This window comes from Callospermophilus lateralis, chromosome 8 (genome assembly GCF_048772815.1).
Source record: "Callospermophilus lateralis isolate mCalLat2 chromosome 8, mCalLat2.hap1, whole genome shotgun sequence".
Lineage (NCBI taxonomy): Eukaryota > Metazoa > Chordata > Mammalia > Rodentia > Sciuridae > Callospermophilus > Callospermophilus lateralis.
Window position 1 is genome coordinate 881,559 of NC_135312.1, and position 24,824 is coordinate 906,382.

At 58.0% G+C, this 24,824-nt stretch overlaps 1 protein-coding gene across 1 annotated transcript; it reads right to left on the reverse strand.

Annotated features, from left to right (window-relative positions):
* Nucleotides 1-4,000: 4,000 nt before the first annotated feature.
* Spon2 (spondin 2) lies at nucleotides 4,001-10,029 on the reverse strand. The gene is made up of 6 exons (XM_076864697.2): nucleotides 9,799-10,029; nucleotides 9,069-9,294; nucleotides 8,437-8,660; nucleotides 8,174-8,365; nucleotides 7,544-7,718; nucleotides 4,001-4,627 (listed from the first exon to the last, which is right to left on the reverse strand). The coding sequence occupies exons 2-6, from the start codon at nucleotides 9,289-9,291 to the stop codon at nucleotides 4,443-4,445; spliced, it is 999 nt and encodes a 332-aa protein (XP_076720812.2). The 5' UTR covers nucleotides 9,292-9,294; nucleotides 9,799-10,029; the 3' UTR covers nucleotides 4,001-4,442.
* Nucleotides 10,030-24,824: the final 14,795 nt, after the last annotated feature.

A 24,824-nucleotide genomic window follows, 5' to 3' on the forward strand; every position in this document is an offset into this window, starting at 1 on the left:
TACAGTAGAGTGGGTAGAGAGAGAAAAGGGGAGGGGAGGGGGAGGGGGGATAGCAGAGGATAGGAAAGGCAGCAGAATACAACAGACACTAGTATGGCAATATGTAAATCAATGGAAGTGTACCCGATGTGATTCTGCAATCTGTATACGGGGTAAAACTGGGAGTTCATATCCCACTTGAATCAAAGTGTGAAATAGGATATATCAAGAACTATGTAATGTTTTGAACAACCAACAATAAAAATTAAAAAAAAAAATCAACAAATTCCTGGAGAGCACAGATTTCCAAAATCCACACAAGTACCGTAAGCCACCTGAGCTGTGGTCACTAGTAAAGAGCGGCACTGTAACTAGGACTCCTCCCACAAAGAGCACTGGAGACTGCACTGGGGCAGGCCTCGGAATGTCCTGTGAGGCACTTGAGGAGCAGCCCAGTCAGCGTCTCTGTCTTTCCCAGGAGCAGGGAACAGTGGGTGCACCGTAGGACACCAGCTTTATGCAATGACAAAATCACAGAGGCATCATAGAACCTGGTAAGAAAGTCCAATTCCCTGAGCTTCCAGAAACTCTGTGGTTAAAAACCCGCCTGGCACTTTGAGTCTGTGAACCTAAACTTACAGCTTAGAGCTTGTTTTCCCCCGGCTGCTGATCACTTGTGATTTTACCCTGCTGTTCGACTCTCCAGATTTTGCTGTCATGTTCCCTCCATCCTCGGGAAGTTATACTTTTGCTGACTTAAGAGTCCCAGACCATCCTTCTGGGGTAGTTTTGCTCTGTCCTGAAGCACACTGAGAACTCCCTCAGTGGGGTTCCTGGGAGGAAGCACTTGCAGTCTTCGCCATGCTGGGCACAGCTCTGGGTTAACAGCGGCACCTCTGTGGGCAAATGTCCCCTCCCCTGGGCCCTGAAGGTCTCTGGGTGCTCTGCGCTCAGTTCCACATGCTGTGCAGACAAGACTGCCCTCTTTGTTCTCTTCGGGACATGCTGTGCTGCTTCAGCAGACACCTTTTTATGCTAACCAGTTCTCTGCACTGCATTTTTTTCACTAAAAATCATAACTCTTCTTCATCTTGTCTACCATCTCCTTTACACTCACAATTTTGTAAAATCCTGGAATTTCCCATTTTGTCTTCCACATCTTTTTTAAGGGTCCCCTTTGCTGTGTCTGTGCTGCTTTCCGGGTCTCAGCTCCATCTTTTTGCTCACCAGCGCTCTCTAGCCACACTTCTCCTAACCACGCCCAACGCTCTCTAGCCACACCTCTCCTAGCCACGCCCAGCGGATCTAGCCACACCTCTCCTAGCCACGCCCAGCGGATCTAGCCACCCCTTGTTCTTGCTAGCCACGCCCATCTCAAGCCACACTTCTCCTAACCACGCCCAGCTCCTTCTAGCCGCTATGAGTACTCTTTGGTACACTGACAGCTTTTGTTATTTAGTAGTTTTTCCTTTCCAAATTTGTTTCTAACAGCCATTCATCAACTGTCCTTTTATTCTACCTGTTTTATATTGTTCTGCAGTTCCCCTAAGTGATCATGACTGTCTGGCTCTGTTGGACTCTTCTGCTGATACCATCAGTGGTGGAGACTTTTTTCTGGTTATGAGATGATCAGTGTGTTGTGCCCATGACTCACTGTGATTGTGAGGCTCTCGGGGCCACCCTGGGGACTGGGGAGCTTCCTGTAGACAGTCTGCACTGGTCTTCCCTACTGAGGGTGCTGTTGGCTCCTTGTTGCAGCTCCCATTCAGTTTGTTTCTTGGCTTACTTTGGAAAGTGGGGAGGGGAGATCTTCTGGAAAAGGCAGTGTCTCAGGTGGTGTCTGCACCAGAGTGCAGAGTCCAGCTGTTCTGGGTAGGTGGAGGGCATCTCTCTAGAGCACCTGGCCAGCCCTGGGGTCAGTAGGGGATAGTAGCAGACTCTGGGTTGTGCCATCTACACATCCGGTTCAGAAGCTCCAGTGGAGTGGGGTGGGCGTGTTCAGTCTGCCATCTGCCAGGAAGTCCCTCCTGTCACTTCTCAGGCCCTATCTTCCCTTATTCCTGCCCTGCCACAGACTGACCAAATCTCGCCTCCATCACTGCATGTTGCTGAGCACAGGGGGCCATTTTCATGATTTTCCCCTGGCTGACCACTTCCTCCTCTCACTGCACACACTGGGCCTGGCACCTCTTGGCCCCCAGTGTGTGCACAACCAGCTGATGGACAGCCCGCCTCTTTGGCCAGGTGTCCCTCAGCTACCCTGAGATATTCATTGTGTGATGGGGCCACCAGCTCCACCCAGGATGCTCAGTTGTGGACCACATGAGCACGCCCTGCACTGCCCACCCCACCCAGGATGCTCAGGTGTGGACAGTGTGACCCCTCCTTCCACTTCCTTCCCCAGGTCTCCAGGGCAGCAGGCCCTGCCATGGCCCGGGGTTGGTGACATGGGCTGTAAGGGTCCAGGCTGCAGTGTCACCCCCGGGGTGTGAGTTTGTTCTTTGGTCTGTGTGTCCAGGTCTAAGCTCATCATCTCGGCACCATCCCACTCTGGGCGTGAGCTGTGGTCTACTTAAGAATCCCAGACTGGGCTGGGAGGGTGGCTCAGCGGTAGAGCACTCGCCTAGCATGGGCGAGACCCGGGTTCAATCCTCAGCACCATATAAAAATAAAGCCAGTGTGTTGGTCCATCTACACCTAAAAAATAAGTGTTAAAAAAAAAAAGAATCCCAGACCATCCTTCTGGGGTAGTTTTGCTCCTGACGTAGGGTGACCCTAATCCTGGCCGGCAGTCTGGTGGTCCTGCAGTTTGCTGTTTCATAGCTGAGGGTGTCAGGGCCGTGTGCCTCCTGGGTGATGGGTTTCTCTCGAGCAGGGTCGCTGGGTGCCTGGCCTGGGGCAGCGAGCATCCTCTTGGCAGGGTCCTGGTTGTGCTCTTCATCTCCATGTGCCTCGGGCGTTGCCGTGCAGGAGCCTTGGAGGAGAGCTGCTAGCCAGCCCAGGGCCCTGTGAGCTTGGGCTATGTCCAGGACCTTTCAGGACGACAGGGCACAAGGTGATGGGAGAGGATCTGGGTCTGACTCTGGAAGCATCAGGGGTAGGGTCTTAGCCAGCCTGAGAATGGTCTAACAGGTCCCCTCGGGGCAAGGGGCCCATCTCCCATGCCCGGCCTGCTAGAGGAGGGCTGTGCCAGGGTCCATCTCCTGAGTCCTCCACCTCATGCTGTGGCCCGGCCCACTGCAGCACTAGGGGCCTCTGGCATGCACAGGAGAGACAGGAAAACCCATGGCCAGTCCCAGTGGACCTGGGGTGTCCCCAGCAGCCTATGACTGAAGTCTTGTTCCCTGGGGTGGTGCTGTTGGAGCTGGTGGGTCCTTCAGGAGGTCTTAGGTCATGGGGGTGGGGGGTATGCCTGTGACAGGGACAGTGGGACCTAGCCCCTCCTCTTTCTTCCACTCCAGCCCTGAAGTGAATGGCTTTGCTCCTCCACACAGCCTCCTCACTTGATGTGCTGCCTCACCACAGGTCCCAAAACAATCGGTCTGCCAGACCACGGGCTGAAACCTTCCACAGCGTGAGCCAAAATAACCTCAGGTATTCTGTCACTGTCACGGAAAGCCAACAGCATGCAGGCATCAGTGAGGCTGGAGGTTGGGGCCCCTGAGCTCAGATCCCCAGAGGTGCCTGCTGGTGGCCAGCTGAGCTGCTCGGTGCAAGGGGACAGTGCGAGGGCTGGTTGGCCCAGCCACCTGTGGGTGCTCTGGGTTTCTGTCACTTGCTGCCTGCACATGACTCCAGGTTCCTGGATGAGCCAGCAGCCCTTCATGCTGCTCCGGTGCTGATGCTGGCTTCAGAAGCTTCGACCTCAGGTCTCCCCACTCCCCACCCCCAGGTGCTTGCAACCCCGCCCTGCCTCTCAAATGTGTCTCCTGTCACCATACACCCAGCAGCGCTCTGCCAAGGTGTCCAGGAGAGGCGTGGGGATGGCCACTGGTGTTTATCAGGGACAGATAGCCTTTATTCCAATGCAAAGAGGTCATGACAGGAAGACACCCAGGTTCTAATGCTGCCCCTCTCCTTGTCTCTCATGGTCACCTTGCTCCCAGGTGGCAGGCATGCCCAGGAGCATGGCCTGGGGCTCCAGGTCTGAGGTATTCTGCAACCTTGTGTGCACAGGGCTTCGGGATTGGGCGTCCCCTCTCCTGCTCTTGGGGTGCATGTTCTCGCCTCAGAGGCGGCCTCCCAGAGGAGTGATAAGTTATGGGGGACATAATGCAGAGCAAGACCCTCAGGGCCAACGAGCCTGAGGAAGCGCCTGCCACAGCGCTGGGACCCCACCTCTGCACAGGCTCTCCATACCCAGGAGGGGCGCCCAGCGGCCTGGCCGCAGGCAGCCGCCCTGACCCTCCGAGAGCCCTGTGTGACCCAAGCCTGAGGAGGCCGCGGAGTGCTGGGCTCTGGGCTTAGACACAGTTATCAGGCACACACTCGGCCTCTTCCTCCAGCTCAGGGCAGGGCGTCCCGTGGTTGGCCGGCTGGACGCGGATATAGCGAGTCCTTCTCTTGGTGCTCAGCTTCCCACAGGGGCCTCCACACAGTCCCCAGGATGACCACAGGGAAACCTCACAGTCCAGCGGCGTTTCTGGAACTGGACCGAGCACAGGGGAGAGGGCAGGGCAGCGCTGAGAGGAAGCAGAAGCTAGAAACTGCTTCCCCTCCTGCCCCGCAGCCTTTCTGGCTGGGTCTGCAGTGCCCTGGGCTTGGGCACCAGTGCCTGGGAGCCTCCCAGGAGGCCGTGGGGTGGGGTGGGGGTCTCTGGTGGAGGGTCTCTGGCCAAGCCCAGCCCTCAGGCCACAGCGACCCTTGGAACTGGCTTATTCTGAAGACAGAGGACCCTGGGTCTGGGCTGCGGGAGCTGGTCCTGGTGGCACCCAGGCACTTTGGTCCTTTCTTCCTGTGCCCTGTCGGTCTTCATTATATTCATAAAGTTTAGAATCATTGATTTGGGGTTCTGGTCAAAGCACCTGGTAATCACTTTCCAGCCAGAAGGCCAGTGCTTGCCTTTTTGTTTGGTTTGCTTTTTTTGGGGGGGGGACTAGGGATTGAACCCAGGGGCACTCATCCACACCCCCAGCCCTATTTTGCATCGTATTTAGAGATAGAGTCTTGCTGAGTTGCTTAGGGCCTCACCACTGCAGTAGCTGGCTTTGAACTTGGGATCCTTCTGCCTCAGCCTCCAGAGCCGCTGGGATTATAGGTGTGTGCCACTGCACCCAGCTGGATAGCACTTCTCTGTGCCCATTGCCCAGGGGAGGGTCTCCCCACACAAGGGGCCAGGAGCTCAGGTGAAATGTGTGTCAGCAGCCAGCAACAGGGTGGTGGCCTCACACTGAAGGGCTTTGTTCTCACGTATCTCACCCTCACCATGCTACCTGCTCTGTGACTGCTGAGGACCAGACCCCAGAACAAGTCACAGGTGTTAGAAGAATCAGGGAGGGGGGGAGGGACAAGGGGTCGCATTGTTGGGCACAGGACCTGGAATGTTTCAGAAGCTCCAGCCAGGCCTGTGCCTAGAGAAGCCCTCTCCACAGCACAGAGGGGTGGGACAGGGTCTGCAAAGACCCTCCAGAGTGGGGCTTCAGAGAGGCAGACTCCCCCAGCTCTTCCCAAGCCTTGCCTGAGAGTGAGGGCCCTGGCAGCAGGCCAGGGGACAACAGAGCCCAGCCAGGACAGGACCTGCTTTCCTGCTCCCCAGCTGGGAAGGCAGGCAGTCAGGGCCTGGCCTGGGCTGAGTGCTGCAGCAGCCCTGGGCTCCAGTGGACCTCTTGGGCCTGAAGACAAGGTGTCCACTTGCGAGACAGGAACATGTGGAGCCCAGTCTGGGCCTGGTGGGAACTTCCTGGATGGCACCCATCACTGCCCACATGGCTTCCACCTTGGAAAGGTTCTGCTCCCCCAGGGATAGTGGCAGGTGCCAAGCAGAGAGCCCAGGGCCTCAGCTGTGGTGGACACGAGGAGCCAGCCTGCAGGCAGGGACAGGAAGGGGCTGGCTGTGAGGCCCTTCTTGGGGTCTGGGGATGCCTTGGGCATGTGGGGGGCAGGGCACCAGAGCCTCCCCCATTGTGCTCCTCAGACTCCTGGGGTGTCGGGTGGCAGGGCTCAGCTGGACCCAGCGCCCTCCAGCGACATCTCTCAGTGGAATTCTCTAGTACTGCACACTGTTCACTCCACACTGTGGTCCCTGGCTGACCAGCTGGCTCTGTCTACCCTACCCTCCCTTCTCCATGTCCCTCCTCCACACAGATCTCCCCTCCTCTCCCTGCCTTCCCTGTCCTGCACTGTCCCCTCTGCTCCTGGCCCTGACAGCCCCATGTCCCACACCCCATGTGGCTGGATGCCAGCCATGGGTGGGACAGAGCCTCTCCAGTGATCTGCCACTAGTCGCTCTTCTGGCCAACCTGAAGGCACAGCTGGTGGCATGAACGAGTGACATGAGGCTGTCCACCCAAGTGGGGCATCAGATCCCGGAGCAGGCACCTCATTGGGCAGGTGGGGCAGTGCCACCTTCCAGCATCCCAGGACTGCCCTCTGAAAGGAGGGGCAGGAGTCGCCAGGACCACAGGAGGGTGCTCCGACTTAGGCTCTGACTTAATCTCTGGGGTGCCAGCTGCTTCCTATGTGGCCCTGACCTGCCCCCCATGAGGTCGGAGGCCCACAGGAGAGGCTGGGCTGTGAGGAGGCCCGAGCCTCCCTCCACTCCAGCCAGCGAGGCACGGGTGAGCAGGCCCCCTGTGACCAAGGCTCTTGGCATGCCAGATTTTGGCCAGCTCCATTTTCCCCAGGAACTGTCTGTGCAGCCTGCGGAATGAAGCCCTGGCTCCTCGGAAGGCCTATGAGCAGGTGGGAGCCTCGCCCTGTGACAGCTGTCACCTGTGGTGGTGACACCTCTGCCACGGCCTTCCGCTCCTTTGTGAAGGGGAGAAGATGGGACCTAACTAGGCAGACTCTGATCCATCCCCATCACTGGGACGTGCAGGTCCCTGGACATCTCCAATGGACATTGTCTCTCGCCTCTCCCTGGGTCCTTTCTAACCCCTGGCCAGAGTGGAGGGCATTTCCAGCTGCCCGTGCGAAGAGCTGGCGCTGTGTTTGGAGCAAGCCCGTCCTGAGTCGCTGAGAGCTAGCCTCGTGGCCGTGAGGGCCTCGGTGGCCTCTGCCGACTCAGACTCGGGTCTGGGACCCGTGGAGCAGCAGTCCCTCAGGTGCCCAGAGAGGTCCCGTCCTTACAGGGACTGTGGAGGGTGAGCCTAGCCAAGTGGGGCTGCCAGGGCGGTAGCACATCCCATTGGGCGCCCCAGAGTGCCACGGGCCCCATGTGGTCAGGACAGACTCAGCTGTGACTTCTTTCCAGTGTGGCTGTAGTGGGCACAGAGCTCCCCTGGGTGAGCTGGAGCCACCTGTGTCCACTGCAGGCTCCCATGCACTCCCAGCTCTGGGCCCACTTATCTCTGCCAGCCTGTCCACCTGCACTGCGCAGGGAGGGGACTGGAAGCCTGGACATTACCTGAGAGGCTGTCCCCGATCTCATTGTCTCTGCTGGTCAGGCCTGGGGCAAGTGGAACAAAGGCCCTGGGGCTCTGCCGGAGCCTCACCAGGGCCACTCTGGCCATAGGAGGCAAGGACTTCAGCCGCGGGTAGTAGAAGGAATTCGCAGGGTGACTGGGAGAGGAAGACGTTATCTGGGTTGGAGGAAGAGAGGGAGTTGGCACAGGGTCCAGGAAGCCCACCTTCCTGTGTGTGCATGGCCCACTGGGCAGCACCCAGTGTCCAGCTAGGAACTGCTGGAAAACAGACCCCGGTCTGGACCTCATCTGAGCACCACCCACACCCAGGACAGCCGGCCACGCTTGCCTTGGCCTCTCCCCAAACCCTGGGCTGGGCTTGCTGTGCCCTCTGCCTGGCCAGGGGGCAGCACAGGCTCAGCTGAGTCGCTGTGGTGCTGGGCTCCGGCCCCAGGCAGGAGCTGGGAAGCTGGGAAGCAGGCCAGGAGGGGGCCTGCAGGACCTCGAGTCTCACTCTGTTCCCTGCATGTGGCCGGCAGACAGGCGGGACTGCACCCAGCTCACCGCAGCACCAGGGCAGGGCCCTTCCCTGCAGAGCCCAAGGCCCAGCCCCGCCCCGCTGGCCCACTCACCTCAGTTACCGTGTCCTGAGGGATGGTCGCAAAGTTGGGGGAGGAGAAGGTGAAGCCACTGTCTGTCCCCGCGTCATGGGGGTAGAGGTCCAGGGAGGCCTGCTCCTTCCAGCGGCCTCCCTCGCACAGGTCCAGGCTGTCCACACCCACAAACCAGTCAGGACTGGGGACGATGCGCACCACGAAGGACACCTGTGTGCAGCAGAGGCTCAGCGGGCAGCGGCCCCAGGAGCACCTCCCGCCCTCTCCTGGCCACAGCTTACCAGCGAGTGCCGGGGCTGCACCTCCAGCTCTGTGGAAGTCTGGCCCGTGCCGCTGGGGACGGCGGGGGCTGAGAACACGGCCAGCACGCTCTGGACCTTCTCTCCCGCGGCCTCCAGCTCCTTCATCAGGGCCCAGGCCTCCCCGCGCTCTGCGAAGTCCCGCAGCCCGTTGCTGACGTAGGCATCCTTTCTCCACATGCTGTAGTCAGAGCTGTGCGAGGCCCCTGTGCCACAGCCAGGCCGTGTGAGCAGGTGGCGGGGACACGCAGCGCCCAGGCTCAGGTCCCAGCTGGCCAGCCCAGTGGACACCTCATCCTTCCCTTCCTGATCATCAGCTCCCCCAGCTGGGAGGCGAAGAACCACATCCACTCCACGGTGACATTCTACATCCACACACTGTAGGGACACCCGGCTGAGTGACGGATGGCCAGCCAACCTTGCCCATGACTGCCCCCCTGCTGCTCACTACATCCTGAGCCCAGACCATCAATGGCTGGCACACAGTAGGTGCTTAGCAAGCTTCTCAAAGTCTGTTGGATGAGAGTGCCCCAACTCGTGAAGCACTGCGCAGAGCCCTCCCAGGTGGGGCGGTAACCACAGAACATGCTGGCACGGGGAGAGGGATGCCTTACCCAGTAGGGAAGACCACTGCGCAGGGGGCCGGAACAGCGGGTACTGCTTGGGGAAGGCCGCCTGGCTCCACTTGCCCGTGAAGGTGAGGCTGTACTTGGCTGGAGGCCGGGCTGTGCAGACGGCCTCTGCCCCCAGCGGCTGGCTGGCAGTGGAGCCAAGTGTGGCCAGGAGGAGGGCCCAGAGACTGCTGCCCGGGGCAGCCGTGGTGCTCAGGTTTTCCATCACCTACAGCACAGGGAGAGCAGTGCCGGCACTGTGGATCCCAACAAGCCCCTGCCCACATGTCCCCCCCAGGCAAGAGCAGAGAGTGTCCCGGTGGTTGTGCACACCCCTGCTCCCCAGAGCCCTCAGCTGCGAGTCCCCAGACCCTGCACCCAGAGAAGCCACGTGTGCCTTAGATCGCCACCAAGTCTGCCAGGACCTCAGGGAGCCGGCAGCCTCAGAGCCCCCGGAATGGCCAGCCTTCCTGAGAGTGCGCAGCCAAGCGTGCCCAGGCCCACGGGGTGGGGGGTTTGGCACAGGCCAGCAGTGGCTCTCTGCTGTGTCTCCAGCGAGGAGATCCATCCTGGCACGGGTGTGTGTGCACAGTGTGTGTGGGGTGAACCAGCAGAGCTCAGTAGCCATCCCAGGGTGGGGTGGAGGAGGGTGCCCTCTGCGGTGCTGCAGGTTCCAGGAGGCCAGGGCTAGTCTGGTCTGCACTCCCCAGGGACCCGGGTGCACCGTACTAACCTGAAGGAGCGGCAGAGGAGATGCAGGGCGGGGTGAGGATCTGCTGGCTGCTGCTGGTCCCACTGAGAACCCAGAGCTTCTACTTATGCCCTAGGCTGGAGCTCGGCTGGCTGGCTGTGCCTTCCAGAGAGTGGTAGATGGGTCAAGGGTAAGAGGGACTCTCTCTGCCTGGGGCCTGTGGGGCTGCTGCTCTCCAGCCTCCCACAGGCTGACTGCAGTGCTGACCTGCTCTGTGGAGCTCACTCCCGCCCTGGCTGGCCCTGGCCGCACCCTTTCTTTGTCTTCCCTCCCTCCCTCCTCCTGCCCTCCTCCTCCCCTCCCTCCCTCCCGCACTCCCGCCGGCTCGGCTCGGCTCCGGGTGGTGCTGTGAGCAGCTGCGCTCAGAGTCAGGGAGCTCAGGGCCAGGGGCCACAGAGGCGCCTGTTCATACCTTGCCCACAGGTGCGACCTGAATGGCCCCATTTACAACCTGAAAAAAAAGAGGTAGGTTGGGGTGACCCAGGGCTCTCAGCTCAGCATCCCAGGACTTTGGGGCCCTGGGTGTCAGCCAAACACAGCTGCTTCCTTCCCACTGCAACCTGCAACTGTGCGGGACAGCCCAGGAAGTCCACATTGCTGGCCAGAGGGCAGCGGGAGTTAGTCCCTCCCAGAGGGACTCAGAACCCAGGAGACCACAGTAAGGTGCTCAGGGCTCAAGGATGAGTCACGGAAAAGGGGGCACCCTCCCTAGGATCCCACGTTGGTGGGCCAATGTATTCTGCAGCCACCCCATGGACACCCCCGCCCCCACCCAGAAGGTGGTGGGGCACAGACAGGAGGAAGGCTGGCGTGGGCCTCTCCCGCTTGCCCTCCTTGGAGACAGGCAGACAGTCTGCAGGTTGTTGCTGCCCAGTGTCAGGAAGATGTTTACAGAACATGCTGGGAGCTGGGAAGTGAGGCAAGGCGTCTTGCTCAATCCCCAAGCCCCCCCCCCAGAGGGGGCTGTCAAGTCTGGACAGAGGCATCTGGGTTTCAGAATCCTCTTAGCATTTCCTATTCAGACAGACCAGACAGAGTGGGAATAAATAGAATCAACAAGAATAGAATGCAAACACCCATGATCTAACCTGCATTCAAGTAAACACCAGGACCTCAGGGAAGTGACCCACGTGTTGAGCCTGCAGCCTTCAGGATAGGCCAGCCTGGGCAGAAGTCTCCACAGGGCTGACCTCAGGACAGGAGCACTTGTGGGTGTGGGCCTGTCGGTGGAGCTTACCATATTCTAAATAGGTGCTCACAATACTTATTAATTCACTTGAAAAGAACAAAATTAAGCTACTACATGTTAGCATAAACAACATAATGTTTTATAAAAAGCAGCTACTTTTCAAAATAAAAGCCTTAGGAGCGTGGCCTGCTCTACCGGCAGTCTCACTGTCTGGCCTAATAGGAGACAGCTGTCTTCGCAGAGCTGCTCTGCAGTCCATCTGCTGAGATGTGTGGGGAAGCCACGAAGACACCAGCCTTGCAGGGACGCGGGGAGAGGCGGGCTCAGCTCGGCAGGACCCTCCGACAGTACAGGCCTGCGCTGCGGAGGGGCCTTGGCTCGGGGACCCTCCGGGATCCCTTCTGCTCCCAGCAGACGCTGAGGGCTGATCCAGAAGCCTGTTTCTCACGGAGGCCTGGGCGGCGGTTCTGCACTGCCCTGGGCTCTAGGACCCAAAGGACAGCAGTAACAGCCCCTGGGTTCCAGCTGGGAGCAGCAGCCTGGGACAAGAGGCCCAAATGCTACAGCAGGGCTGCCCCAAGTGGGGGTGGGGCAGAGCAGCTTCCTCTGTGACAGGATGGGACAGGGAAGGGACCCCCAAGGAGGCCTGGGACGGACGAGCTTCCTTCCTGTGACGCTGGCCCTGGCTTAGGCTGGGCTGGGGTCTCACAGGCTGCAGGAGTGGCTCCTCTGTGCTGTCACAGTCTGGCTGGAGGCCCCGAGCCTCGGGCTCCTCTGCGAATCAGGCATGGTGCTCTCCTGTGAAGGCCACGAGGCGACCCTGTGCAAGGTGACCCCCGTGTGTACACAGAGCATGTTCATTCACTGAGCAGCGTCTGAGGGAAACAGAGTGACCCAGAGGCCTGGGCTGCAGGTCTGGGATGGGGAGGACACTTCTGACCAGGTTCTGTTACTCAGCAAGAGTTGGGTTAACTGGTCGATTCTAGCACAGGGTCCTCTGAGGACAGGGCTTTCCTGGAGGCCACTCAGCTGTGGCCTGAGCTTCTGTTCAGGGGACGTGGGCAGGGCTGTGCTGTGGGCCAGGTGTCTGGGGTGCCCTGGTGATCCCTGGCCCACAGGGCCCAGGCCTGCTGCTCTGCCCACACCCCTAGGCCTTCTCTCAGCCTCCCTGCGGCTCAGGCTGGCACAGTGTGGGTGACTGTCAGGCCAGCACTCCCAGGTTGGCACTTCTGAAAGTGCCTGTTGGACAAGGAGGTGCCCGTGTGGCCACTGCCAGATGCTCTGAAGGCCCTCCCCACCGGGGTGGGAGGACTCCATGAGCAAGCCTTTGACTGAGCGGAGCCCACAGGGCGGGCGCGCTGGCCCAGCACCCTCCCTCCCAAGCCTGGCACAACAAGGGCCCTCTGAGGGCTCACCCAGGCCCCTCCTTGGGCGTGGCACCAGCCCTGAGCAGACCTGGGCAGAACCCAGCTCCCAGGCCACATCTGCTGACTCGGACCGGAATCCCCACCAGGGGAGAGGCTGTCTCTTGCAGGCGGCACGTCTGGTGCCCAGAGGGGCCCTGCTGTGCATTTAAAAACTTGCCCACAGATACCACACACCCCGCCCTCACAGCCCTCTCCTCTGCTCACTCGCCCACTCCACACACATTTACCCAAGGCCTGGCTCCTGCCAGGCGCCCAGTGTCTGAACACACATGCTTTCTACAGACCGCTCCGACCCTTGGGGGCTGCTCTTGGAGGAATGGGGCACACAGTCTGACTCTCCCTCTAACACCACCCCTTCTCCTTTCAGCACCTCACGGCTTTCCCTTCACTAGGACCTCCCAGCTTGCTCATGCCCCAGGGCCTTTGCACCCACAGCTCCTCTGCCTGAAGAACTCTTCCCATGCAGCTTCTTCCTGTCTTGCATGTCTGGGTCTCAAACAGAAGCCTCTGACACCAGCCCAGAGGAGCACCTGGGATGTCCTACCACACACGCCATGCTTTATTTTTGATGAGGGTTCCTGCAGAGAAGGAACTCCATTGCAATAAGAAGAAGCACACGGGGTTGTGCTGCAGGTTGTTAAGGGGCTGGAGGAGGCTGGATTTCCAGAGCTGCACAGCAGGCTGCGTGGTGCCGCTGGCTCCTGAGGTCACCTGCTGAGAAATCAAACCCACGGTGATGCTGCCCTGTTAACCCCCACCCACACCCAGAGCACACCTCCCGACCTCCCAGCTGGGCCACGGTTGGCTGGGTGCTTCTGACCCAGAGTCTGAGCAGATCCAGGAACCAAGTACTGAGCTCAGCTCCAAGGCCTCGCCCTCCAGGGGAGCACCTAGAGGAACGATGGAGCGCGCCCTTCTCAGCACCCATGGCGGCCTCTTCCCTGTCCTAGTGTTCAAGCTACTGCAAAATGGAGCCACACACAGCTGCCCTCATTTGTGCCCTGGACACCCCACCGCGTCTGGACCCTGCACTCTCACACGTTGGCCCCGACCCCCCAGAGGCACAGGGAGGCCAGGCTGTGCCTCTGGCTGCAGGTCTGGGAGGAGGATCCCGTGCTGCCGGGCGCTCTCAATACAGCTTTCCTCAGCTGTACCACTGTCTGGCTTCCTCAAAGGGGCCTGTCCATTTTGAGCAGCATGTACCATGATGTCCCCTAATTCAAAGTGAGATGCCATGACCTCTGCACAGTGGCCAAGGACGAGCTTCTGGGGGTCGTCTCCCCATCGAGTCGGTGGGAAAACTGGCAAACATGTCAAAGCAGACGTTTTTCCCCTCACCTGGAAATTAACCCAAGGCTTGCAGATGTCTGTAGATGTTTTATTCTGTTAATAAAATAGGCAAACTTTGGTGAAAATAGCAAGCTTTGGTGCCTTCCCTTGCCCCAGACCCCACCCTTTCTCCAGCTCTGTGGAAGACTTAGAAACTGGTGATCTGTGTCCATCTGCCCCCGGAGACCCCACTGGGAGGTTGTGCTTGACTTGATTCAGAGTTCACCTGGTGGCTGCTGTCCATGACACTCGGGGAATTGGAGGAGGTTGCGGTTGCCCAAGGTGGTGCCCAGACACTGGCTAAATAATAGACGAACCAAAAAGCTGGAAGAAAAGGCTTGGGAATGGGATGTCCCTGGGGAACTTTGAGAAATTCCAACATTTTCCAGGTAAACTAGAGGACACTCATTGCCTATGCTCAGGAAAGACCTTGGAGGGTCCAGGCTCTGGCTCTGAATCCAAGACTCTGTGCAAGCAGGACTTGAGAGCTAGTGCGAGATTCTCGTGGCTCAGGGTTGAGATCCTGCCCAAGGAACACAGAGAGGTCACAACAAAAAGAGTTATCGGTTCCAGGTAATTAGGGAGAACTCTTCCTAAAAATTAACCAATCGCTAAGTTAACCAAGGAGAGACACTGGGCACACATGGCAAAGAATACAGGTTTCATACAATTGATTTAGAAAAATCATTAAACAAATCACAACAAGGAGAAAAGCAACAGACCCTAAGTGGAGGGCAGAATCTGATTCCACAGTCGCCACGTTATTTTAAATGTTCATTTTCACCCCAAAATCATGAGACATGGAAAAACAAAGGAATACGGCGTTGGGAAAGATAGAACCAATAGGAACTGTCACTGAGGAAGTCCAGAGGCTGGACGCGCTGGACAAAGACTTTGGCTATCTGAAGCACGAAGGGTTTGGAAACGGGTGGCCCCGAGATAGTGTGACCTGGGGGACAGAGGGAGGAGGAAGAAGGGAGAACATTGACCCTCTCCCAGTAGATCCTTTTCCAGTGATGAGACAAATCAGTCCTGAAAATGGCAGTCCCCAGATACACATGGACCCTTTCTAGTGACCCCGGAGGAAAAAGATGAGCACTGAGACCCTCATCCTTTGCCAGTAAACACAAGTTTCAGATTCTCACAACCTGTTTCCTGAGGCCCCAACTGACCCCTTCTGTCAATAATCAAGTCACCTCTCAGTGTGACCTACAAAGACCCAGACCCCTCTCGTAACCCGTGGCCGTTTTCTACCCCGAGAGTGGCCCCCCGCCTCCTGACTCTGCTGAAGGAGAGGCAGCCCTGCCCTGAGGCCTGCTCCCGGGCCGGCGCCTGGGCTGCACTGTGTGCCAGAGGGTTCTGGTCAGTTCTCACAGAGTGGGTTCAAAGCCCAAAGGAGCCACGTCTGGAAAGTGAGGCCTGAGTGACGTGCGCCAGGCAGGAGGCGAGGGAGCAGGGAGGCTGCGCAGGAGAAGGGAGCCGCTCACGGGCTCATCCAGCCTGGGAAGGGAGAGGACAGGAAGCGGGCAGACCCAGAGGCAGGAGGGCCACCAGCAAGATGCGGGGCGGGGTCAAGGGGTGACGCCACCCAGAGACTTCCCAGCACTGAGGAGAGCAGCCACCTGCACGTCCAGCAGCACGAGGGCGTGGAGGAGAGGCGCACTGGGAGCCGCCCCCAACGGTCCAGCCAGAGGAGACTCGGGGGAGCAGCGAGAGAAGCAGCCATCGCCCACTCAGAGTGAGGCCTGGCCTCTGGCCAGAGGCTGTGGGGCCAGGGGGTGGTGAGTTGGCCCAGAGTCCTGAGGGCAGAAGACCACACCTCAGAAACGAGGGGACGCTGAGGCAACCCCGGTGACCACAGACAGAAGCACGTGAAGGAAAAGAAGCTCAGGTCTGCCTGGTGCTCCTGGGTGGGAAGCGGGTCCTCAGGGAAGCTGTGTCCAGGGGTGGGGATGACCAACCCAGGGTGGATTCATAATGCGAAGGGTCTGTGGGAAGGTGGTAGAGACAGGTGGGGAGGGGACCCTCTGCCCCCCCCCCCCCGCTGCCAGGAGCCACATCACTTGCTTCCATCTTGCCTTACTGCCCCTCAGGCCCAGAGCCACGGAACTGGCCAATACATCACAGAAAGGCAGCAGCCCAAGTGTGTGGCACGGCACGCGGCAGGGGCACGCGGCAGGGGCACGCGGCAGGGGCACGCGGCAGGGGCACGCATCGCCCACAGCAATAAAAGGGCAGGGATGCCACACCAACAGTCGGGAAGCAGATGGCGCACTGTAGCCAAAGGTTCCAAGTGGAGAAGACACAAAGTCCCAGTCCTCTGACACCAGCAACAGGCCCCAGACTGAAGGACAGAGGAAGCTCTGCGACAGGAGTGAGGCCTGGACGCTGTCCTGCACAGCGGGGGAACGGCCAGAGGCCAGCGAGGACGGCTCAGCTTGCCACCCGGAGCACTCTGCCTGCCGTAGCACACACTGGGGCCCTGGGCCAGGTTCCTGGCCGGCTTTCATGTTGGGACCCAGGTTGGGAGTCCCCAGACCCTGAGGGGGGTCGGAGGCCTCAACAGAGGAGCTAGCAAGAGAGGAGCCCATTCACACCACAGGAAGTCCCAACATCCATTTGATTCCCAGATGGGTGGGAGTCAAACCCCACGCTCTTGTGCAAGTCCAAGAAGAACTCTCAGAGGAACAAGAAAACCCTGGAGGAAGGCGAACCCCACGTGACAGAGCCCATGGAGGCCACAGAGCGGTGTCCCTGAGGATGGCATGAGCCCACAGCCAAGGCGGAGCCACGGAAGAGACTGTGCAGAGACTCGGCGGAGAGCAGAGGCTCTCAGGGCAACAAGGACGGCACAGCATGAGGCCAGAGGAAAGCAGGCCCTGCGGAGAGCAGGAGGGGCAGTCCAGACACGCTGGAGAGCCCTGAAACAGAGACGGCCAGCAGACCAAGCCCGTCCTCTGAACAGGTGGACCACATGGACGGCCCTGGGCCAGCCGTGCGGCGAGGAGGAGCCTGGAGTCCCCATGGTGGCCATGACAGTGGAGTGGCATGACTCCACAAAGACCCAGGGCCATGAGAGCAGCGCGGAGCCACCAGGAAGCTGGAGACCCGTGGAGGGACCGCCACAGGACACTCCTGCCTAGACTGAGGCGTCAGAGGAGGGAGCTCTGCAGGGCTGGGCTGGCGTGGGCCACGTTAGCGGTGAAGTCCCCTCAGGGAGCCAGGGCCTGCAGCTACCAACGCGCAGGGGATAGGGAAAGTCAGCTCCTGGAATGTCCACGGAAGTGAAGGGGAGGAGCTCGTTTCTGAGGCCAGCGCCACCCTGCACTAAAGCCAGAGGGAGTCTCTGCAGGAAAAGGAGGCCACAGAGCAGTGTCCCCGAGGACAGCATGAGCCCCAGCCCCGCAGCCTGCTAAGATGAGCAGCTTCGGCTGCCCGCTGTGTGGAAGTGGGCCCGCACAGCACTGGGAAGGGGCAGGAGCGTCCAAGTCCCGCCCATGTCCCGCCCACGTGGTTAACAAAATCTTCGCATGACAGGCTAGGAATAAAAGGAAACTACATCTGGGCTGGGGCTGTCGCTCAGCGGTAGAGCACTTGCCTAGGACGGGTAAGGCCCTGGGTTCTGTCCTCAGCACCAGATAAAAACAAATAAACAACAGCAACAAACAAACAAATAAAGGTTAAATTCTTAAAAAAAAAACCTCACCATAACGGCTGTGTGTGAAAAGCCCACAGCGAACATCTCAGGAGTGAAAGGCAGAAAGCTTTTCTTCCGACACTTGATTCCCCTTGCTTCCCATGCAAGGCTACACATTCAGATCCAAGCTGTTGGGCAAGGGAGGGGAATGGCAGCCTCACGCTGTCAGAGGAGACGCACGATTGTCGCCATCTGCAGATGATGGGACCTCTTCTGTGGAAACCCCGGGCAGCACACACGTGCTCACATGCACAAGTGCACGTGTCCAAACTGCAGGACCAGAAAGTGAATCCAACCCGGGAGCAGACTGCAAAGCATGTGCTCAAGAACCAGTCACCTTGCTGCAGAGGATCTGTGAGCAATCTGCAAGGATGTCAGAACAGTTCCCTGTTCAACAGCCTCAGAAGTAAATAAAACGTGCAGACATCACCCGGGAGGGGACAGACTCGTACAATGAAAACCACGACACGTTCCTGAAGGTTGTGAAGTCCGTCTAACTAAATGGAAGCTCACCCCCAGTTCACAGATGGGGAGAATCACGGCTGGATGCTCACAGTATGGAGCGTGATCTACACATTCCATGCCCCCCTAGAACAGTCCCAACAATGATCTTACAGAAATAGAAAAACTCATTCTAAACTCCATATGGAACTTCCGGGGACCCTGGATCTCTACAGAAAGAGAATGATGCTGTGCTTCCTGACTCCAGAGCGACACAAATCTGCAGTGACAGAAAGTTGGCACACGCACCAGGGTCACCCCACCAGGAACACAGTGGCAGGTAGTGGCGCAGGTCGACGGGACAGAGCAATGACCAGGCCAGGAACTGGGTTCCTGCACGAAAAGCGCCAAGTTGGAGCCGCTGAATGCACTGTGGGAGAGCAGCTGGGCCGGGGGAGACCTGAGCGAGTGGCCGGGCTGGGGGGACACCCGAACGGGGCTCCTGGCCCTGGGCTCTGGAGAGAAGCCTGAGGCAACACTCCCTAGTGTTGGTGGACAGTACTTGCCTGGTGAGGACAAAAGCCCAGGAAACAAAGGGTTTGTGGAAGTCAGCAAGGTGCCTGACAGACCACATCCACAGGGTGAAGAGACACTTGCAGAGGGACGAAGCGTATGTATCTCGTGTCTGACGTGGCACTGACCCCAGAGCACATGCAGAAGCCCGAAGCCCAGCAGCCAGTGGACAAAGGCCCATTCATACCCACAGGAAGTCCCAACATCCATCTCTCCACAAGTGGCCCATAGGTGGCCAGGAGCCCAGGAGCTGCCAGCATCGCCCACTGCAGGGCAGTGCCACATGGTCATGGAGATGGCCACAGCAAACAACCAGGGAAGACAAGAGTTGAACAAGACAGGAAGACCAGGCGTCGTCTGCGCTGTCGGGATACAAGGTGGGATGACAGAGCTCCTGAGAGAGCCAGGGACAGAGCCACTCTGGACCCACGGTCCCACACGCACAGGCCTGAAGGAACTGGAGCCAGGGTCTGCAGGAGGGGCTCAGCCCGTGGTCATGGAGTCCCGCCCACAGCACACACGTGGAACCAGCCCAGGTCCCGCAGCGGATGCAGGGTGCGCCGGGACCCGGGTCCTCCTTGGAGGTGATGACTCCCTGCCCCTGGAGGAACCTCACGTGACCTTCACAGAAGCTAGCCCATGACTCACCTGCAGGAAGCACTTGGTCACAGCCAGAGACCACAGGACGGGGGCTGCCTGGGGTGGAGTGGGAGCTCCCGCTCGTGAGGTGGAGTGTCAGGTCTGAGAGACGGGAGAGTGGTGGAAATGGGTGGTGGCGACGACCCCACAGCAGTGTGAACCATAGCATCGAGCCAGGCAATTAAAAACAGCGGGGGAAATACATTTCATGAGTGTTTTACTATAAGACGGGCGTGGAGTCGTGTGGCGGCCACTCCTGTGATCCCAGCAACTTGGGAGGCTGAAGCAGGAGGGTCACAAGTTTGAGGCCTCAGCAACTTAGCAAGGCCCTGAATCAATGTAAAAAACAAGAAGGGCTGGGGACATGGCTCCGTGGTAGAGCAGCCGTGGGTTCAATCCCTGGTACAGGAGCAACAACCACTAAAAAGTTGGGGAAAGTTTTAACAACAGCACACACATAGTTCATGTTTACAGCTCTTTTACTTCTGTTTGAAAGACAGGTTCATGGACGATACCTGTCAGTCTGTGCAGAGGACAGACAGGGGTGAAAGTTCACTTTCTGTTAGGACAGCCCAGGGGAGGAAGCAGGACAGAGCTCGTGTGAGGTTCATATGCCCTTTATATTAGATTGACCCCAAATCGGTTGTCACAAATCAAGATGCTAATTGTGGTCCCCAAAGGAAGAGGACTTGTGAAAGGGAGGTAAGAAAGCAAGAGACGGGGAAGGGGAGATGCAGACGGAGCCAGGCGGAGAGCTGACAATAAAGGCACCTCTCTAGGGAGGAGCGAGGCCCCAAGGTGTTCAGGCTCGGCTTCTGTGGGGCGGGGTTTGCAGCTGGGTCTGCCGAGTCAGGGCACTGGGCTTTCCAGAGTCCAGGGGTCGTGCCTTCTGGGACGGGCTTGGGTTAGGGTCCCGTTGGTAGGTCACTAATGGGGGTGGGGAGCTGGGGTGAGAGGAGGTACGGAAAGTGGGACCTATCTCATGAGATGGCACTTAACAGTGAGGATGGCTGCTCGAATGTCAATCAAGACCCTGTAACCTGGACGGCACGACGTGTAGGCCTGGCCGACGCCTGTGGAACTGGCCACCCAACACTAGAACCCGTCGTCCCCATGTGCAGGGTGCGTTCCACAGGACAGACCTTAGGTCACGCTACAAAATAAGTCTCAACAACTTGAAGACAATTGGGCAGGGGCTGGGGTTCAGGGGCAGAGCACTCACCTCACACCTGTGAGACCCTGGGTCAGATCCTCAGCACCACATAAAAAAATGAATAAAATAAAGGTATTGTGTCCAACTACAACTAGAAAATAAATATAAAAAAATTCTAAGACAATTAGAATCAGGCCACATATGTCTTCTCACCATGATGGGATGAAACCAGAACTCAGTGAACTTACAGAAAAACTTGAGAAATTCAAAAATGTGTTGAGATAAAACATAAAACATTTAGTAACTAAGCCTCAGTGAAGGACTCACAAAAGAAGTTAGAAAATGAAAACCGGGAGCTAAACCTGGAGGAAGCAGAGCGGCCCTCGGGGAAAGGCAGCCCTGCTGGGGGCGAGGCCGTGCCTGGCCAGCAGCCCACGCGGTTGCCTCGCCGTCAGGGGCAGGGAATGGGCCACGCCAGGAGGCAGAGGCCATAGACACCGAGGGCAGGTGCCTGGGAAAGTCCACAAAGCCTCAGTTCTGGGAAAGATCAAGAAAATTGAATAGTTAGACCAAGAAAAAGAGAGAAGACTCAAACTGCCCAAATCAGGGTTGAAATCGGTGACGTGACTAACAATCTTACAGAAATACAAAGATTGGTGACGGACGCCTGTGGACAACTTCATGCCAGCTGCTTAGACAACCTGGATGAATGTGTGAATTCCTAGAAGACAAAGGATGGGAACTGACTTAAGAAACAGAAACTCTGAATAGACCAACAGGAACAAAGAGTCTAAATCAGCAAGGTAAAGTCACCTGAGGAGAAGCCCAGCAGCCAGGGCCACCGGGGGCATCGGCCCCGCTCTGAAAGATGGACAAGGGGGCTACTTTCTGGCTCATCCTAGAGGCCAGCAAGGGCAAACCCATCAATAGGAAAGGAGATTGCAAACAGCCCTATGACTATAGACCCCAAAACATTCCACAAATGCCGACAAACTGAGCCCAGAGACCCCAAAGCTCACACACGATGAGCGCCCACTTGGTTGCCACAGGAAGGCACTGCTGCGAGGCCCCTGGGAAGGAGAGGACCCACGTGGCCTTCCCAGGCGAGACGCTGACAGGAGTTCAACCAACTGCGCTCCCTGGTGGGACGTGGCCTGACCTCCCCCTGAGACCCAGGGCAGGCTCATCCCTCAGCACCCCACCAAGGAGATGGAGGTAAAGTCAGGAGTGTGGCCAGGAAGAAGTAAAACTGTCTCCTCGCAGATGACGTGAGGCTGCATGTGCCCAGCAGCCATCCTGGAGCGAGAACCTCCGTTCAGCAAGGTGACAGACCCAAGCAACACGGGGCAGCATTGCCCAGGTAGACACCATGAATGAGCACAGTGAAGAGCACCCAATTCCATTCACAGACCATCAACAAGAACAAAATACTGAGGAATCAAGGGAGTGCAACTTGTGTACCAAAAACTGCAAGACACTGTTAGAAGAAATCAAAGACCTGAGTGAGTGGAAAGGCGTCCAGGCTCAACCAAGGACATGGCTGGATAGCAGTCTGCCTGCATCCAGCTAGACGCAGAGCACCTCCTCAAAAAGTCGCAGCTGCCTTGTTTTTGAAGAAAATGGAAAAACTGATCCTAAAGTTCATGTGGAATCTGAATTCATACAGAGACACCTGGAGATTCACATGCAAAAAAAAAAAAAAATTAATCCACACTTCTATCTCACACCATGTACAAAAAACAACTTAAAATAGAGTGAAGACCAAACAGTGACACTAAGGCTACACGACTCCTACAGGAAATCATGGTGTGGATTCTGTGGCCTTGTGTGGTCTTAGATAGGAACCTAAAGCACAAGCAAAGAAAGATGGATCATGCTTCATCAAAATCAAAAGATCCCTGTATTTCAGAGGACACTATTGGGAAGGGCAAAAGCATGTCACAATATGGGTGAAAACATCTGTGAATCGTATATCTGACAAGAGTCTAAGATCCAGAATATATAAAGAGCCCTTTTAACTCAATGGTAAAAGACAGCCCAACAAAAAATGGAAGAGACATTTCTCCAAAGGGATGGGGATTTCTGCACGGCCTTGTTTTTGAAGAAAATGGAAAAATATACAAACAGTAATAAATAAATGAGAAGATGCTGAGTACCAGTCCTCAGGGAAATGGCGATCAAAACCACAGTAGGAGGCTCATAGTAAGGCGGAGGGTGAATGAGTTGTCGAGGATGTGAGGAGATCAGTCTCTGGCCAGTCGCCAATAGAAAGGCAGCAGAGGGCAGCAGAACAGTCTGACGATTCCTCAAAATGTGAACATGAAGTCCACGGGACACAGCAAGTCCACTCCTGGGGGTCTGGCTGACGCCCCTTGGAATTTGCCTTCCACCTGGGGTGCCAGTGCCAGGAGAGTGCCAGGAGAGCCTGGGTCCTCCTACCCACAAGTGTGCCGGGGCCCACAGCTGTGGTCTGCAGCGCGGCACAAGGGGCAGCTGAGGAGAGCTCCCGGGAAGGGGCACAGAGCCCCTGCACCTGGGCTCTGCCACGCATGGCTGGCGGCTGGCACCAGCCCACCCTCTGTGAGAGAGGGTGCGTGGCTGGACTTGCACAACCAACAGACACCCACGTGTGACTGTCACAGCAGCTCTGTGCAAGTCACCCAGAAGCACGGACACCAGTCATGCACCTGTGGGCCAGGTCAGAGCCCATCTCTCCACACAAGACGCTCCCTTCACCTGGTGCCAGGTGACGAGCCCTGGGGCCACTAGGGCTCTCAAGTCCAGCAGCAGATCTAGGGAGGCGGCCTGGGTCGTGGCTTCAGGGCTGGGCAGCAGGAGAGGCCCCAGCACACAGCTCACACCCAGCCCACAGGGAGGTGCTCAGGCTGGGAGACCAGGGGTGACCCAGGGCCCAGGGTCCACCCACATGGGTGTCCAGCTTGTGGATCTACTGTGGGGACTGCAAGAGGCCCAAGGGCAGGCCTCTTTGCCCCTGGCCCCCTGGCCGTGGTGTGCCCAGCCTCTGGCACTGGGGTGTGCCTGTGGACCCTGGGCGTCTGGGCTGCAGGTCTTCCCTGAGGGAAGTGACCCACCCCCATCCTGAAAGCCAGAGTGCCCTGGGTCTCCGCAACGGCCATCTTATACATTGGAGTCTCGGGGTGTGCGATCTGTCTAGGATGGAATCTGCAAGTTGCTGGCCACCCGCGAGACTGAGCATCTGATCCTCATTTTATTGGCCTCCGATGACCTCGCTCATGGTACTGTAGGTTTCAAATGGCACACTCCTGGTTGTCTGTCCGGTTCTCCGCGAGCAGCCAATGTACACACCGTCTGATTCACCCTCCTGCTCTTAAAGTGCTACTGGTGGGCAGAAAAGTCTTAACTGTAACATAGGCCAGGTCATCCATTGTTCCCTAAATGCTACTGCATCCAGGACCCTTTGAGGGATTTCTGCCCAGGAGTGTTGGACTGGGAGGGAGGGACTGGCTGAGCATTCTGGGGAGCGCTCAGGCCTCTGGCTTGTTTCCTCAGTGTAAAATGGGATGAAAATTAGGAGCCAATGGCACAAAGACCCTTGGAAGAGTCCCTAGCAGAGCAAAAGACCCGACTGCCTCACACATCACCATAGAATGTTCTAGAAGCACAGCAGTCCCAGGGAGCTGGCTTTAGGGCTCACTGCACAGGAGGCTGAGTGAGGTCCACAGTGCCCCTGTAGGCCCTCTTGGGCTTGGGCAGGAGTTCACACCCAGGACTGCAGATCACTACATCCTTCCCACAGAAGGATCCGGGACACGAGCCACATGGGGCAGTGGCAGCCCCCAGGACCTGTGTAAAGTCTGCCCTGGCCACCTCCCACTACCCAAACCCAACGGCTCGAAGCCATAGCAACCGTTTTGCCCAAGCCCCCACCAGTACAGGGCTCAGGCACACAATGGTCTCTCTTGGTGTCCCTGAGGTGGCTCCAAGGCCCGACAGGTTATCTGCTGTGCGCTCACTAGGCCAGTGACCAGATCCCCAATGTGAGGCGCTGCTAGGCTTGGGACATTGGACGTGTTCCTGAAGGAGCAAGAGCCAGGAAGGAGGTAAGTAGCTACTCCTGGTCCACCTTCTTGATGGAGAGCGGCAGGGTCCCAGGTTACACAGGGCTGGCGGTCACACAGGCTGGAGGTCACAGGCTCCATGAAGCAGCCACATCCAGGGCTGCAGGAGCCCCAGGACCACTCCCGCCCCCCATCAGCTCCTGCCAACAGCCAGCAGGAGGTGGTGCAGGGGACCAAGCTTTACAACCTCTTCCAGGCCTGGGCCCACAGGGTGCCGGGCCAGGGTGGGGCCAAAGAGAGCTGGGGCTCCTGTTGTCCTACCTGACCTGACATCTGTGTCTGGGGGCCTGTCCTGGGGAGGGAGCCCACTCTGAATTCCACTGGGGAAGCCTGGGGACAAGAGGGCTTCACCTACCAGGCTCCTGCGCAGAGGACAGGAGAGAGGCGCTGGGGCTGCCCGGGGCAGTTGGGGGGCGGGCAGGGTTCAGACCTTGATGGCTTGCAGCCAGGGTCCAGGACT

What these genes read in the sequence shown, in the direction of transcription:
- Spon2 (XM_076864697.2), bottom strand. Translation starts at nt 9,291, where the DNA reads ATGGAAAACCTGAGCACCACGGCTGCCCCGGGCAGCAGTCTCTGGGCC. An exon ending in TGCAGCCCCGGCACTCGCTG is followed by an intron (nt 8,366 to 8,436) that starts GTAAGCTGTGGC and finishes TGCTGCACACAG; the next exon opens with GTGTCCTTCGTGGTGCGCAT. An exon ending in GATCGGGGACAGCCTCTCAG is followed by an intron (nt 4,628 to 7,543) that starts GTAATGTCCAGG and finishes TGCTCGGTCCAG; the next exon opens with TTCCAGAAACGCCGCTGGAC.